This window comes from Triturus cristatus, chromosome 1_2, assembly GCF_964204655.1.
Source record: "Triturus cristatus chromosome 1_2, aTriCri1.1, whole genome shotgun sequence".
Lineage (NCBI taxonomy): Eukaryota > Metazoa > Chordata > Amphibia > Caudata > Salamandridae > Triturus > Triturus cristatus.
Window position 1 is genome coordinate 253,331,291 of NC_140580.1, and position 16,208 is coordinate 253,347,498.

Here is a 16,208-nt window from a genome sequence, read left to right on the forward strand (position 1 = left end):
AGATGAAAAGGAGCATGGGGTTCCTTATAAAAACGTTGTCAAGGACCACAGGGAATGTAAGTAAAAACAGCCCTGCAAGCACCGAAAAACGATGCCCCAAGGGTAGCGGGATTATACTGTATCAGAAGGCAACAGTCAACAGTATGTTAATAGTACATGACCCCCAAAGGGTGAAGTAAGCCTATGGACTAGGAGGACCATAGGCAATAGCGAATGCCATGCAAACTACAGTTCTCTCCTCCAGCAAAGAAGTACTTGAAGGGAAACCTGTCCTGAGAAACCCAGCGAAAAGGACCCCCATAAATCACCCACATTAGCGCCAGGATGAAGAAAAAAACCCCACATTAATTACAAATTCAGGAAAACCAAAACACGAACTAGGACTAATGAAAAAACACCATTAGACAAAGTAACCACTACTAAGGTCACACAACATGTAGAGCCCGCAAAGATGGTAATTATACAGATATGAATCTGCTATAAATATTGATCAAATATGTCCAAATCTATATAGCAGGGGCTCTGTGTATATATAGATCTATACCCATAATACATGTATATTGGTAAATATATATAGAGCCAACTGCATCTCATAACAAGATACACAAATACATAATCTATATCTTGCATTACTGTATATAGCAAAACCACATCTAAATATGTATAAACACAGTGTGAGTACACCCACCCAAATGGACAAGTTACTTAACTTCCTGTAAGAAACATTAGTTAGTTATAGATACCTTAGCTTAGAATTACCCCGAGGCATCAGACTGGATCCGGAAAGTCTTTTTGTCAGCAGTACCTCTGCGCGTCGGAAGGTTGCGTCGGTTGGCTCAGCGTCCGTCTTCGTCGCCGGGATGACATCGCGGCAGCTACTTAGACGCCGCCCTCGTGCACTGACATCAGTTCTGTACATGACTCTGCGTGCCAGAAACGCAGACCCATGCATGACACTGACTACTGGTGCACAAACCTAGGGCCCTGAAAGGATATCCTTAACCCTAAAAATCAGTTCGCAGAACGGGGAGGATGGATGGGGCGGTAAGGAATCTATAACTAACTAATGTTTCTTACAGATATATCGTTACTGAAGGTAAGTAAATTGTTCATCTGAAAGAAACACGTTAGTTATAGATTCCTTACCTTAGAATAGATACCCGAGCAATACCAACCCCGGAGGTGGATCTGCAAACTAAGATCACACCAGAAAATCCTGGCGAACAGAATGGCCAAAGAAGCCGCCTCTCCAGACTTGGCTGTCCAGGCAGTAGTGTTTCGTAAACGTGTGCAGCGATGCCCATGTAGGTGCCTGACAGATGTCATGCAGAGGAAGAAAACATCTTCTTCCCAAGATGGTCCAGCTTTTTGGATTCCTACCAAGCTCTCAGGGGTGGGGTTTCCAAACCACTGGCTTCCCCCAGTTCCTTTCTCCAGTCCATAACCTAACTGGTCTGTTAAAGGGTCTCCGGACAACTCCCAGCCCTCCTCACTCTCCACTGGCTGCCAATCTGGTCTCAAAGAGCCAGGGTAGAACATGGGCACAAAAGTACCTGTCTGCGCCTGATCCAGCGTCGGCCGACGCCGGTCCGTGTCTACCTCGAGGTGGAGGCCAGGGTCGATGATGGCTGGGGACACACCCGATGCCGGTTGCAGAAGTGGTGCCGGTGGATCTGCGCCGGGGGAGGTGTAACAAGGTCGACCAGCACCGATCCAGACCTGGATCCAAGGGGACCTTGCGGTGCCGGAGCCGCCGGCGTCGTAGGCCCAGGGCCCCCGGCTGGGCCCAAAGATGGCATGCATCACTCTGTAAAATTAACGAAGCTGGGCAGGGGTCGCTCCGGGTCCCGGGAAGGGAGGTAAGCCCAGAGTCGGCCCTTCGAGCTCTGCCTGCGGAGCCCCGGGAAGGGCACCACCCACATCCCTCATCGCATCGGCGACGGACCGGGAGAAGTTGAAGAGCAATGATGCTCCTTCGACTTCTTTTTGTGCTTCGACTTACCTAACCCCAGAGTGCGAAGACTTAGAGGAAGAATGGTGTTGGCTTTGCGACCGGTCCCTCAACCTCCTACGCGACCGGGACCTCGAATGACGAGGAACCAAATGCTGGGCCTCGAGGAGCTTTCGGGACCGCTCCTGCAAAGACTTTGGGCCCATGGTCCGGCAGTCGGAGCATGACTTGGGGTCGTGGTTACGCTCCAGGCAATAGAGGCACACACGATGTGGATCGGTCACCGACATCAGTCGATTATAGGAACTGCAGGCCTTGAAGCCGGGCATCCCTCGTGCACCAGGAGTCGATACTCAAGAAACAAAGTCGACAAAAGTGGAGAAAAAGTCAGTCAAAAAGTGACTGTGGGTACCGCTCTCTCTGGATCTGCGCTTGCTGGCGCAGAAAAAGAAACAACTGACGTCAGCATGCGAGGGCCGCGTCTATGTAGCTACCACTACGTCATCCCGGAAACCATGAGGCCGACGACGCACTCGGAGTCAAGCAATGCCACCTTCCGACGCGCAGCGGTACTGCTGACGAAAAACTTTCCAGAGCCAGTCTGACGCCTGGGGGTCACTCTAAGGTAAGGAATCTATAACTAACTGTTTCTTTCAGATAGGCTCCATCAACTCATCTGGAAAAAAATGTATTCAGCTTTTGATATGCGTATGACAGTTTTGGTACCACCGGTGTTGGAGAGAACATGGACTAAAATACGCTCCCAGCCCTCCTCACTCTTTATTGGCAGCCAATTTGGTCTCAAAGACCCAGGGTAGAACAGGGGCACAAAAGTACCCGCTGGCGCCTGATCCGGCGTCGGCCGACGCTATTCCGGCTCCGGGTTTTCCTCGAGGTGGAGGCCAGGGTCGACGTCAGCTGGGGACACAGCCGACGCCAGTTGTGGACGTGGTGCCGGTGGAATCTGCACCGGGGAGATGTAACAAGGTCGACCGGTGCCGATCCGGATCCAAGGGGACCCTGCGGTGCCGGAGCCGCCGAAGGTCCAGGGCCCCCAGCCAAGTCCACGGGGCCCAAAAGCGCCGGCGGAGTCAGGCTGCCCAAAGATGCCATGCATTGCTTCGTAAAATTGACGAAGCTGTGCAGGGGTTGCTCTGGGTCTCGGGAAGGGAGGGAAGTCCGGGGTCGGCCATTCGATCTCCGCACGCGGAGTCCCAGGAGGGGCACAACCTGCATCCCTCGTCGCATCGTCCGACGGACGGGGAGAAGTTGAAGAGCAACGATGCTTTTTCGACCTAACTGATCCAGAGTGTGAAGATGAAGAGTGATGATGGCTCCTTGATCTGTCCCTCGACCTCTTACACGAACGGGACCTCGAACGGCGCGGAGCCGACTGCCAGGAATTGAGAAGCTTTCGGAACCGCTCCCGCAAAGACTTCGGATTTATGGTCTGGCAGTCGGAGCACGACTTGGTCGTTGTTGCGCTCCAGGCAGAAGAGGCACACGAGTTGCAGATCCGTCACCGACATCAGTCGGGTACAGGAAACGCAGGGCTTGATGCCTGGTATCCCTTGTGTACCAGGAGTCGATGGACTCAAAAAATGATGTCGTGAAAAAGTCCGTCAAAAAGTGACTGGGGGTACCGCTCTCTCCGGATCTGCGCTTGCTGGCGTGAAAAAAGAAAGAACTGATGTCAGTGAGCGAGGGCAGTGTCTATGTAGCTACTGCGACGTCACCGTGTGACCACGACGCCATTGACGTACGCGGAGTCAACCGGCACCACCTTCTGACGTGCAGGGTAATTCTCCGGATCCAGTCTGATGCCTGGGGGTAATTCTAACGTAAGGATTCTATAACTAACTGCTTCTTTCAGATGAAGGCAACAATACAACCCCCCAAAAATGGAAGTAATCATTACTAGTATAAGTATTCAGAAGAATACGAAGTAGAGAACTTGACCCTACCATATGTAAAGGTGTACATAACGAGCGAACAATAGCAAAGGCACAGGCATAGAGTGTAACCAGCAAACCCCACATTGTGACAGAGCTGGTATAACCACCATCGAGTAGAGTAGCAGAACCTTTGTGAAAATCACCAAGAGTAAATCCAGACCATGCACCATAGCAGTTCAATGAAAAGTGCACCCTGCCAAAAAATTGAGAAAAGGTCCATAAACAAATGAAGGACAGATCAAAAAAGAATGTCCTAGTGGGAACCTACGTCAGGCCAGAAACATATACAGCAGATGAGTCTTTTTACTCCACTGAAGTGAAAATTCAGAGCAGCCGAAAAGTATAAGCATGCTCACTGTATAGAAGCTCCCAAAAAGGGCATAATCAAGATGTCCCTATAAGAGAGACAAACACAAAAGTAATGCTTACAAGCATACCGAAGTGCCTCCAAAGAAGCAGGAGACATATATAAACTTCCTAAATACCACAAGCAAACCAACTCTTGAGAATAAAGCCCATCATCAGAGGAAAAAGATAAGGAAAACCTATGCAACTGCTGTCCTCTTAAAACACAAAAAGGGCCCATAACCTGTCATAGACAGTATTGAAAGAATAATACCTTAACCGCAGGAACACCACATCAGGTTCACCAACTGGCGTAATAAACAAATATGGCACTGCCATAACATGGCCAGCCGTGTAAGTAATAAAAGATCAACAACCAAATACAAGCCTGGTATAGGGAAAAAACGAAAGAGGCAGATAATTAGAAAAACTGAAATTAGGACTCTGTTTCACTTCGATGTCACGGAAATGGCGCAAAGCCAAGTCAGCCCTGGCACCAAAAAGATGGGTGCCATCAAAGGGCATATCAACCAAAGCGGCTTGGACAGCCTCTGAAAAGCCTGAGGTATGCAACCAGGCACGATGACGTAGTGCCACAAAAGATGCCATGGCCCGACCCATTGAATCAGTGGTATTAATGCCACATTTAATGATTAGTTTAGCTGCCTGCTGGCTATCCCAAATCAACTGGTCGAGATTGGATCGGAGTTCATCTGGAAGTGATGGCAACATAGATTGTAATGAATCCCACAATGCGCGGGAAAACGCTCAAGAATACAAGACGTGTTAATGGGCCTCAAAGCAGACCTAGTCAAAGAAAACATATGCTTGCCACACGTATCTTGCCTCCTGGAATCTCTGTCCGATGAGACATTAGGGAGAGAATCCATATTCTGTGAAGCTGACGCAGCCTGCACCACCAAACTACGAGAAGTAGGATGTATGACAAGCCGGACCCCCAGGAGCTGGTTGGTGCCTGCGAGATATAGAGCGATCTATTGTGACCCCCATATCAGGTTTAGTCCAAGCACTCAACAAAATGTCATACAGGGCCTCACACTATGGAAGGACAGGCTCCACCCCAGTTTGACCTTGACAGAGGACGTCAATTAGGGGTTCAGTATACTTTTCCACAGAAGGACGAGTCAACTCCAAAACCATAGCCACTCTTCTTAACATGCTCACAAAAGAGGAACTCGCCTCAGTAGGAGGGGAAAGAAGTCCCAAAGTTGGGGAAGACTTAACCCACTAGCTTGCCCTACTGCAGACAGCCAATTCTCCTCCATAAGAGGCGGAACAACCTCAGATATAGGGTGCAAAAGCCCAGACTCTCCCATAGCATCCCATAAAAAGATGACCCTCAGGAGTACCAACATGAGAGGGTAGCGGAAGGATATCATTCACTACAGATAGCTCCATCGACTCCGCACTCAACATCGGCTAGCACCGAGAAGGCAACGCCTGGACATTGAGAGGAGTAATGGCTTTGATGGGCGCCGCCGCCGTCATTGCCGGAGTCAGCTGATTAAGGATAGATGCCAAAGGTGGGAACCACGAAGGGATGTGCAACGGTGCCTTAGAGGAGTCAACCAGCGCTGACCCAGTGATTCAGAGGGCCCAATAGACCCAGAGGGCGAACCTGCCAGATTGGCTCCTCTCACCTCCATGGTGCCAGACAGCGCTGTAGAGGAAGGTGAAGACCCAAAGATAATATGTAACAAAGTTATAATAATCTCTCATCTTGGTGATCGACGCCCGGCTTCTGGAAAGAAGAAGCGGCATGGGGCGGAGTCGTGTACAGCCTCCGCAACCGGTAAACGAGAGGAGCCGTGAGAGACGGAGTCTCTATGAAGCAAAGCCAAGGGACACGAAGGCTTCAATCGCCTGCGCTTACTTTGGGACTTCGATAGGGAGTGACATCCATGGGAACGGCTGCTGGAACGGGCCCTCGAACAGACCATCAAGTGAGAAGGAAACCGAGGTTGATGAGCCGTCTCCGAGGACTTTGTCAGATGCATCGCCAGAAGTTTCATCAGGCGTTCCTTAAGTTATGACAGGAAGAACAATCACACAGAAGAGGGCCCCCAAGAGGATACCTAGGCTGGGGAACAGGCGAAAACTTAAATATCAAAGAAGAACAAACTCACTGCCTGCAAGTAATTTATAAATTAGCTGTACGTCAAGGATAAAAGAAAGAGGGAACAACATTACCCTATCCCCATAAGGCAAAAACAGTGTGTAACAGAAACGAGGTAGAAAGCTGTACAACTACACCATGAAACCATTATTGTAGGTCATATATCTTGAATTTATTTTACCCATTTTTGGTGTATCAAAATTTCAAAAGTACATTCAATAACATGTAATAAATATTATAATAAATACAATACCAGACCAGAAAACTGTTTAACATACTAGTGGTGCACAGGAGCAACAAACATACAGATCACCAACACCATACTACCAACAGGACCATACTCATTCACTCACACAACACATTGCACAATGGAAACCCAATGCATCAGACACAAGAAATGGTTGAAGGTATTATACAAAGAATTACACACAGAAAACTTCGTAAACATTCCATCACGCCAAATGGCCACAGTTTGGCAATTTATAACCGATGACAAGTTAATACATGCTTTTTGAAAACTTCGATGTAGACCTCAAGGAGGTACAAAATGATGATTATACTGAGGGAGACATGCCGATCAATGGGGACGACAGGAGCTGCAGTTGTGGTGTTCTCCCAAACACCACATACAAACAGAATGAGGGTCATTATACAAGACCCACAGGGCTTAAAGCCTGAAGACATTAGGAAAAAAGGCACACTGTTACAACCAACAAAAAATGCCAAAGTAGGCCAAAAGACGGCCTGAGGAACTGCTTCTGCGGGTCAGCGCTGCAGCAAGGAAGAGAAGAAAATGACGTCTGTGCGCTGGAGGGGACTCCGCTGATCACAACTTGAATTGACGGAGTCGTATGATGCCGCCCCATGGCGAGCAGAGGTACTTAAAAAACAAATTCAGATCCAGACAGGTGTTTAGGAATCGGCGACTAGATACCTCTGTCAGATATATAATCATATAATCGCACAACTGTTTATCTTTTTTACCAATCTTGTTAATAATCGCAGCTTATGTTTTTTTTACACAAAAGTTCAATTGCTTCAATAAATGATTTGAAATGCCATTTTGTATACATTTCTTGCATCTCAAGTCGGGCATGTTTAAGCAATAACGAAAGGGTAGATCTGTTACCATGATTTTCTTTGGAGAATTAGCATGGTCATGTTCTCAGGTTGCAGATACCATCCGGGTTTCCTGTAAGGTTAAGTGTCCAGATGGAGCACTAGGAGTTAGCTAGGAATTGGGCCAACATACTCTGATGATATGAGTGCTCAGTGTCCATATTCTGATGTTTATGTTGTCCGGATACACAGTCCTACTTAATTCGTAGAAGCATACGACACAACTCATCTCACTTACTTATAGTCAAGAGTGCACCTGCTCATGTATCTCAACACACTGCACTACGCACTCTATGTTATCATGGGATGAAGTGAAAGAAGTACTGTGAATTTTATGTTACATTGCAGTTGTACCATGAGTTTCCTATATTCTAATACAGAATTAATAGTAAAAAAAAAGTAAATACAAAAAAAAGACAAGACACATTGAAACATTACTAAAGGAAATACTGCAATAACCTGAGAGATGATAAACGCTGATCAAGCACTGCTAAAAACAACTGGTCTGAAAAATTTGCTAATGCATACAGATAACATTTATGCAGGCCTGATATTCTAGAAATTAGGACAGTAAAGCCAGAACTATTGGCTTTGCTACTGCCTGTTCTTCCTAGCAGTGACATCTATTGGCGGCACCTCTCAGCTTTCATGTATAATATTCTGTGCAGTGTGGCAGTATGATTTGGGAGAAGTCACTCTTTCCCAGGAGAGGTTTGAGGGCAATTTACAGACCGATTTCACATTCAGTCATTCAAAGGCATTTGTAATGAGTGCCTGCTGACCATTGACTGAGTTGTTTCTCAATATTCCTTTGTCTACAGTTGATAGAGGACTTCAAAACACCAATGTTATCAAGTTATTTTTAGTTTTATGCCCAATCTCACCTGTGCTACCCTGGTCATGAGTCTACACAATCACCTTCTCTCATGCATCAGCCATTATTCAACTGGGGCCAAATGTTTCTACTCTTAATTTGAGTCTACCCTCCAAACTCCCCAGAAGGCCAGAGCCACATGTTCCGCTACCTTCAAGGAAATGCTCATCCTCTAGGTTGCCTCTGTGGCCAAGGTGAAATGGCTTTTGTTGACCCAGAAGAACAAGTTACTAACCTTCGGTAACGATGTATCTGTAAGAAACATTAGTTAGTTAGATTCCTCACCTTAGAATATCCCCAGGCGTCAGACTGGATCCGGAAGATTTTTCGTCAGCAATACCCCTTGCGCGTCGCTAGGCGTCGTCTGCGGCTCCGCGTCCGTCGTCGGCGTCGTGCGCCGGGATGACGTCGTCGGAGTACTTAGACGCCGCCCTCGCGCGCTGACGTCAGTTCTTGTACATAGCCTTCCGCGCCAGGAACGCAGAGCCATGCAAAGACCGACACTGGTGCCAAAAATAAAATCTAGGGGCCTGAAAGGACAACCTTAACCCTAGATGTCAGTTCGCAGAACGGGGAGGATGGGAGGGTCGGTGAGGAATCTAACTAACTAATGTTTCTTACAGATACATCGTTACCGAAGGTTAGTAACTTGTTCATCTGAAAGAAACACGTTAGTTAGATTCCTCACCTTAGAATAGATACCCAAGCAATACCATCCCCGGTGGTGGGTCTGCGAACCAAGATCACACCAGAAAGTCCTGGAGGACAGAACGGCCAAAGAAGCCATCCCTCCGGACTTGGCTGTCAAGGCAATAATGCCTGGCAAACGTGTGTAGCGAAGCCCACGTCGCCGCCTGACAGATGTCCTGCAAAGGGACTCCCCGTCCCAAGGCAGTAGTAGCCGCCGTGGCCCGAGTAGAATGGGCGCGCAGCCCAACAGGAGGGTCCTTTTTAGCCAAGGAATAGCAAATTTTTATACACAAAACGACCCACCGAGAGATGGTTCGTTTGTGCACAGCTTTCCCCTTCTTAGCGCCCACGTACCCAACAAAAAGCTGGTCGTCCACCCGGAACTGTTTTGTGCGGTCCAGATAAAAGGAGAGCGCACGTTTTGGGTCCAGACGGTGGAGCCTCTCTTCCTCTTTGGAAGGATGCGGAGGCGGAAAGAAGGTGGGCAAGGTGACAGACTGCCCAAGGTGAAACGGAGTCACCACTTTAGGAAGAAAGGAGGGACGAGGCCGAAGGACAACCTTGTCCGGATGAACAGATAGAAAAGGAGGCTTTGAAGATAAAGCCTGGAGCTCACTCACCCGTCTAGCCGAGGTGATGGCTACCAGAAAAGCAGTCTTTAGAGTTAGAAGACGAAGAGGGCAATTGTGAAGAGGCTCAAAGGGAGCGCACATCAGGAATGTCAAAACCAGATTTAAGTCCCACTGAGGCATTACAAAAGGGACAGGAGGGAACGTGTGTGTAATGCCTTTGAGAAAGCGTGTAACCACAGGGGACTTGAAAAGAGAAGGCTGATCAGGAAGCCGCAAGAAGGCGGAGATGGCAGCAAGATAACCTTTCAGGGTGCCCAGGGCAGAGCCCTGCCGGGCCAGAGAAAGAAGGAAGAGGAGAACCTCAGAAAGAGGGGCGGAAAGGGGATCCACAGCCTTTGCTGTGCACCATGCCACAAATTTGTTCCACCGGCAGGCGTATACCGACTTTGTGGAGGGACGCCTGGCTGCCAGAATGATATCACAGACTTCAGGAGGCAAGTCAAATGGCATCAACTGCCGCCGCTCAATCTCCACGCATGGAGGTGGAGGCTGGACAGGTTCGGGTGGAGGACCGTCCCCTGCTGCTGCGACAGAAGATCCTCCCGAAGGGGCAGACGTATCGGGGGATCGGTCAACAGACTGAGTAGCTCGGGATACCAGTATCTTCGTGCCCAATCCGGAGCCACCAAGATGACTTGGGCCCGGTCGCGCCTGATCTTCTTCAGCACTCTGGGCAGAAGTGGTATAGGCGGAAAGGCGTACAACAGACCGCAACTCCACTCGTGACGAAAAGCGTCGCCGAGCGAGTGCCGCCTTGGAAATTCCAACGCGCAGAACTGCTGACATTGCGCGTTCTCTTCGGTGGCGAATAGATCTAACCAAGGCTCTCCCCACTGCTGAAAGAGGCCTTGCACCACTTCGGAGTTCAGACGCCATTCGTGATCCATCATGCACCGGCGGCTGAGTTCGTCTGCTCTGGCGTTCAGAGAGCCCGCCAGATGTTGAACCACCAGGGTGACGCCCTGGTGTTCCAGCCATGTCCAGAGGCGCAGAGCCTCCTGACAAAGGGTCCACGACCCCACCCCGCCCTGTTTGTTGCAGTACCACATGGCGGTGGTGTTGTCCGTGAACACCTGCACGACACTTCCCCTGACAGAGGGAAGGAAGGCTTTCAGTGCAAGCCGGATCGCTCTCAGCTCCAACAGGTTGATGTGGAGACGAGACTCCGCCGGAGACCAGAGGCCTCTGATCTCCGCCTCTCCCATATGGCCACCCCATCCCAGGAGGGACGCATCCGTCACTACGACATGCTCCGGTTGGGGAAGGGAGAGGCTCTTGCCCTTGACCCACTCGCGGTCCGTGAGCCACCACTGCAACTGCTGTGCAGTACCCTCCGAGATCAAGACATGGTCGGACAGGTTGCCGTGATGCTGGGCCCACTGAAACTTCAGGTCCCACTACAGAGCCCGCATGCGCCGCCTGGCGTGATGCACTAGTAGGATGCAGGAGGCCATCAGCCCCAGAAGCCGCAACACTAGCCTGACCGAAACCCGGGATAGAGGCCGAAAGATGGGAATCAGGCCCTGTATATCCCGGACCCGCTGTTCCGGTGGATGGACCCGGAACTGCGCCGAATCGAGAACCGCTCCGATGAAGAGGAGCTTCTGAGAGGGACTCAAGTGTGACTTCGGCACGTTGATGGAAAATCCCAGCAAATGCAGGAGATCCGCCGTAGTCTGGAGGTGGGAGACGACTGCCTGGGGCGAACCCGCCTTCAACAACCAGTCGTCGAGATAGGGGAAGACTGGGACCCCTGATCTGCGCAGATGAGCTGCGACCACCGCCATCACTTTCGTGAACACCCGAGGGGCACTGGTAAGGCCGAAGGGGAGCACGGTAAACTGAAAGTGCTCTTGGCCCACCGAGAACCGCAGGTAACGCCGGTGGGCCGGCAGGACGGGGATATGGAAATATGCGTCCTGCAAGTCCAACGCTACCATCCAGTCTCCAGGGTCTAGGGCAGCTAAAACCTGAGCCAACGTTAGCATCTTGAACCTTTCCTTTCGGAGGAAGGCATTGACGTTCCGGAGGTCCAAGATAGGGCGCAGGCCCCCCTTGCCCTTCTTGGGAACCAGAAAGTAGTGGGAATAACAACCACGACCTACTTCTGGACTCGGAACGCGCTCGACGGCCCCCTTGACCAAGAGAGCCGAAACTTCCTCGCGGAGAAGATCCAAATGATCCCCCGAGATACGGTGGTGCTGCGGTGGCATGGCTGGAGGGGTCGTCTCGAAGGGGAGGGAGTAGCCCCTTCGGACGATTTGCAGCACCCACCTGTCCGATGTTATGGACCGCCAGTGGAGCAGGTGATGGCGAACTCTGCCGCCCACTGGCGTGGTATGGGCCTGAAAGCTCGGACTAGGAAGGCTTTGAGGCGGATGCTGCCGGGGTGGATGTGGGCTGACCACGTCGGCCTCCATTTCCGCCACGGCGGAAGCCACGTCCGCGACCGCGCGCAGGTTGGTTCTGCGGCTGGTGGCTTTGCGGACGTGAGGAGGTGCCCCTTCCTTGGCCACGAAAGGGGCGAAAAGCGGAGGTGTGCGCCCGCGGAGCCGAGAGGCCCAAGGACTTGGCCGTAGCCCGGGAGTCCTTAAAGCGGTTCAGCGCACTGTCCGCCTTCTCACCAAACAGGCGAGTGCCATCAAAGGGCATGTCCATGAGGGTGTTCTGGACATCCCCGGAAAATGACGTGGACCGCATCCAGGCGTGGCGGCGGAGCGCCACCGTGGTGGAAATCGCCCGACCAAGCGAGTCCGTGGTGTCAAGCCCACATCGTATGGCGTGCCGTGCTGCATCCCTCCCATCGGCCAAAGCCTGGGTAAGACGCGTCCGGGCCTCCTCCGGACACAGGGGCAGCACGTCCTCCACCGTATCCCACAGGGAATGGGAATAACGGTCCAAGAGACAGGCGGTATTTAAGGACCGCAGGCCCAAACTAAGGGACGAGAACAGTTTCTTGCCAAACTGCTCGAGTCTCTTGGAATCCCGGTCCGGCGGAGCGGTCGGGAAGGAGGATTGGGAAGTAGAGGCCTGGATAACCAGACTCTCGGGGGTGGGGTGTTGGGACAGGAAACTGGGGTCGCCCGGAGCAGGGCGGTGGCGCCTGGCAACGTTCCTATCCACAGGAGGAACTGTGGAGGGCTTGGACCAGGTGCCCTGCAGAACGTCAGTGAGGGCCTCGTTGAACGGCAGCAGAGGCTCAGTGGAGCTTGCTGAGGTTTGAAGCACCTCAGTGAGGATGTTGGTCCTCACAGCCACGGCAGGCAACTCGAGCCCAAGGGCCTCAGCCGCCTTGCGCAGCACCACAGAAAATGCTGCACCCTCCTCCGAAGCCACGGTCGGAGGAGAAGTGAATCCAGCGTCTGGCGAGGTGTCCAGCCCGCTGGCCTCCCCCAGTTCATCCGCCCAGTCCTGAGAAAGCTGTGACTGAACAGCCAGAGGGTCCTCGAACCCCTCCCAGTCGCCCCCTTCTTCCGATTCCTGATAAACAGGAGGAATGATCGGAACCGGACTGTAGAGATGGTAGGTCTCAAGCGGCGTCGGATGCGGCGTCGGCGGACGCCGTGCCGGCGTCGGGTCCGGATGAGGGCTAAACCGGGGCGTCGGCGTCACAGGCGTCGGCGTCGGTGGCGCCGGTGACGGCGTCGGTGGTTCAGGCGTCGGCGCCGGTGGAGGAGTGACAAGGTCAACCGGCGTCGACTGGGGCCCAGGCAAGGGCCCCGCGGGGACCTGCGGCGTCGAGACCGGAGTCGTCGACGGCGCCGGGGCCGGAGCCGCCGGCACGCGAGGTCGCCCAGTCGAGTCCGCGGGGCCCGAAGGCGCGCCAGCGGGCGTCGACGGCGGGACCAGGCTCCTCATGGCCGAGAGGAAGGCACTGATCTCCGCCGGCGCCGCGTCAGCCCCAGGGACCGGAAGGTATGGGGGCGGACGCGGCGCCTGCGGCTCCGCCGGAGCCGCGGGGGTGGAACCACTTGGACCCTCGGCCGAGTCGCGCGACCGGCGAGGGGAGTCCGAAGAGCGATGTCGCCGCTTGGACTTCTTAGAGTGTTTGGACTTACCCGACGACTTAGAGCCCGACGAGCGATGGTGGCGTCGGCTAGGGCTCCGCGAGCGATCCTTGGACCTCCTCCTGGACCGGGATCGCGCACGACGCGGAGCCGAGTGGCGAAGCTCGAGAAGCTTGCGGGACCGCTCCCGCCTAGCCTTCGAAGTCAGGGCCTGACAGTCGTTGCACGACTCCGCGTCGTGGTCGAGGCCTAAGCAGTAGAGGCACCGGCGGTGGTGATCGGTCACCGACATCAGTCGATGACAATCTTCGCAAGCCTTGAACCCAGGCATCCTACCGGCACCAGATGTCGACAGACAAGGATCAAAAATGAGCAAAAAGATTTAGTCAAAAAAGACTAAAAGGGGTAGCTCTCCCGGATCTGCGCTTACTGGCGCGGAAAAAAGAAGAACTGACGTCAGCGCGCGAGGGCGGCGTCTAAGTACTCCGACGACGTCATCCCGGCGCACGACGCCGACGACGGACGCGGAGCCGCAGACGACGCCTAGCGACGCGCAAGGGGTATTGCTGACGAAAAATCTTCCGGATCCAGTCTGACGCCTGGGGATATTCTAAGGTGAGGAATCTAACTAACGTGTTTCTTTCAGATGCATCTTACTGCTGCTATGACACAGATAAATCACCATTTATGTCTAAAATAACCTGTTTGCTTCATCTGTATCATAAGCACTTGGGCCTCCAAGAAAGATGACAAGCTTCAGCAGCTTCGTTGCACATTGATAATGTAATATGTTAAGAGGTAGATTTCCAGTAAGGTATTTGGATTAAAATACAGCAAAATTCAGAAACAGACTAAATAAAAAAGCTGAGATTTATTTATGAAAAAGACAAAGCAGTTTGCATTTGTCACCCTGAGTGGGACTGGTATGCCCAGACGTGGTTCCCGTGCTCTCCATGCTCCTGGAATCAAGCTATCCTGGCTGAAGAGGGGTGAAACCCCGAAACCGGTCCTAGGATGCTTGTTTCCAGTCCAGGGAGAACCTGGCTTGGCAGTTCGGGCTGGACTGTTACCATGAGGCACAGGGTCATGACTGATTTGCATATGGCTGGGTTCAAACTGAGTGGAATGGTGAGCAAAAAAACGATGCATTTAGGCCGAGATCTCTCTACTGGGGTGAATGTATGACATTGTTCTGCATTCTGTTCATCAACTGTTGTTTTTGCATTTGAGATTATTTATGAAGCGGTCTTCAAATATTTGGTTTGGATCAAAACCTACTGGACTGCTGCATTGACCTCACTTACATGCACATAATACATAATGTATAATACAAAAGTAAAGCATTAGTAGGAAATATAGTCTGTGCTTACTTTGGAAAGCAGAGTTGATGCTCTCATTCTGGTCTCCTCCATACCTCCCTCATCGGCTGGACTTATATTTTCTAACAGTTTAGTTAGCAGGGGAAATAACACCTGTGAAATGAATCCCAAGACAAAAATAATGAAATAAAAATTGCGCTGGGAAAGAGGCAGCACATGCATATTGCAACAAAGAAAGCAAGGCAGATTAAACGGGGGGATAACAAAACTGCAAAATTCTTAGCATTTTTACAGCATCGCCTCCTGTGATTTCTCCAGCACCACCTGCAAGTCTGTTAGCACCAACACCATGGCTAGCAAGCATGGCCTTCAATGAATGCCAAGATAAACTGAACACCATTGCCTGTCCACCAGAGACCACAAGCAGCTGACTGGCTCCAGAGGTCACCTCACCACCCATTTACCTCCTTGACAACTCTGACACAGCCAACCACAGCAGTCCATCTCATTCTGCTCTGCACACTTCCAGTAGAAGAAGCCTCCGTGCCGCACCATTGGTGTGCGGCGCCACACTATGCATCCAGCAGGACACTACAGCGGCCATATGTCTTTTCAGTGAGAGGCCTCCAGTAGCAGTTCTACTAAGGCGGTGAGCTTCTGACTGATGTGAGGAATTTCTTTTACCCATCCCAGAAAAACTATCTTTAGAGTTGGAGTTATACTTATGCCAATGATTTTGTGCAGCATTTGTTGCCCAAAAGAACAAGTTACTTACCTTCGGTAACGATGTATCTGTAAGAAACATTAGTTAGTTAGATTCCTCACCTTAGAATATCCCCAGGCGTCAGACTGGATCCGGAAGATTTTTTGTCAGCAATACCCCTTGCGCGTCGCTAGGCGTCGCCTGCGGCTTCGCGTCCGTCGTCGGCGTCGTGCGCCGGGATGACGTCGTCGGAGTACCTAGACGCCGCCCTCGCGCGCTGTCAGTTCTTGTACATAGCCTTCCGCGCCAGGAACGCAGAGCCATGCAAGAGACCGACACTGGTGCCAAAAAGTTCTAGGGCCCTGAAAGGGATAGCCTTAACCCTAGATGTCAGTTCGCAGAACGGGGAGGATGGGTGGGTCGGTGAGGAATCTAACTAACTAATGTTTCTTACAGATACATCGTTACCGAAGGTA

General features: G+C 51.6%; 1 protein-coding gene across 5 annotated transcripts in view; it reads right to left on the reverse strand.

Moving 5' to 3' along the window:
- The window catches only part of GBF1 (golgi brefeldin A resistant guanine nucleotide exchange factor 1), a 2,300,480-nt gene that overhangs the window by 197,721 nt on the left and 2,086,551 nt on the right, over window positions 1-16,208 (reverse strand). For all 5 annotated transcript variants that reach the window (XM_085603553.1, XM_085603551.1, XM_085603552.1 and 2 more), the window contains one exon: window positions 15,081-15,182. In XM_085603553.1, coding sequence (XP_085459679.1) covers window positions 15,081-15,182 — 102 coding nt within the window. The remainder of the gene's footprint in view (window positions 1-15,080; window positions 15,183-16,208) is intronic.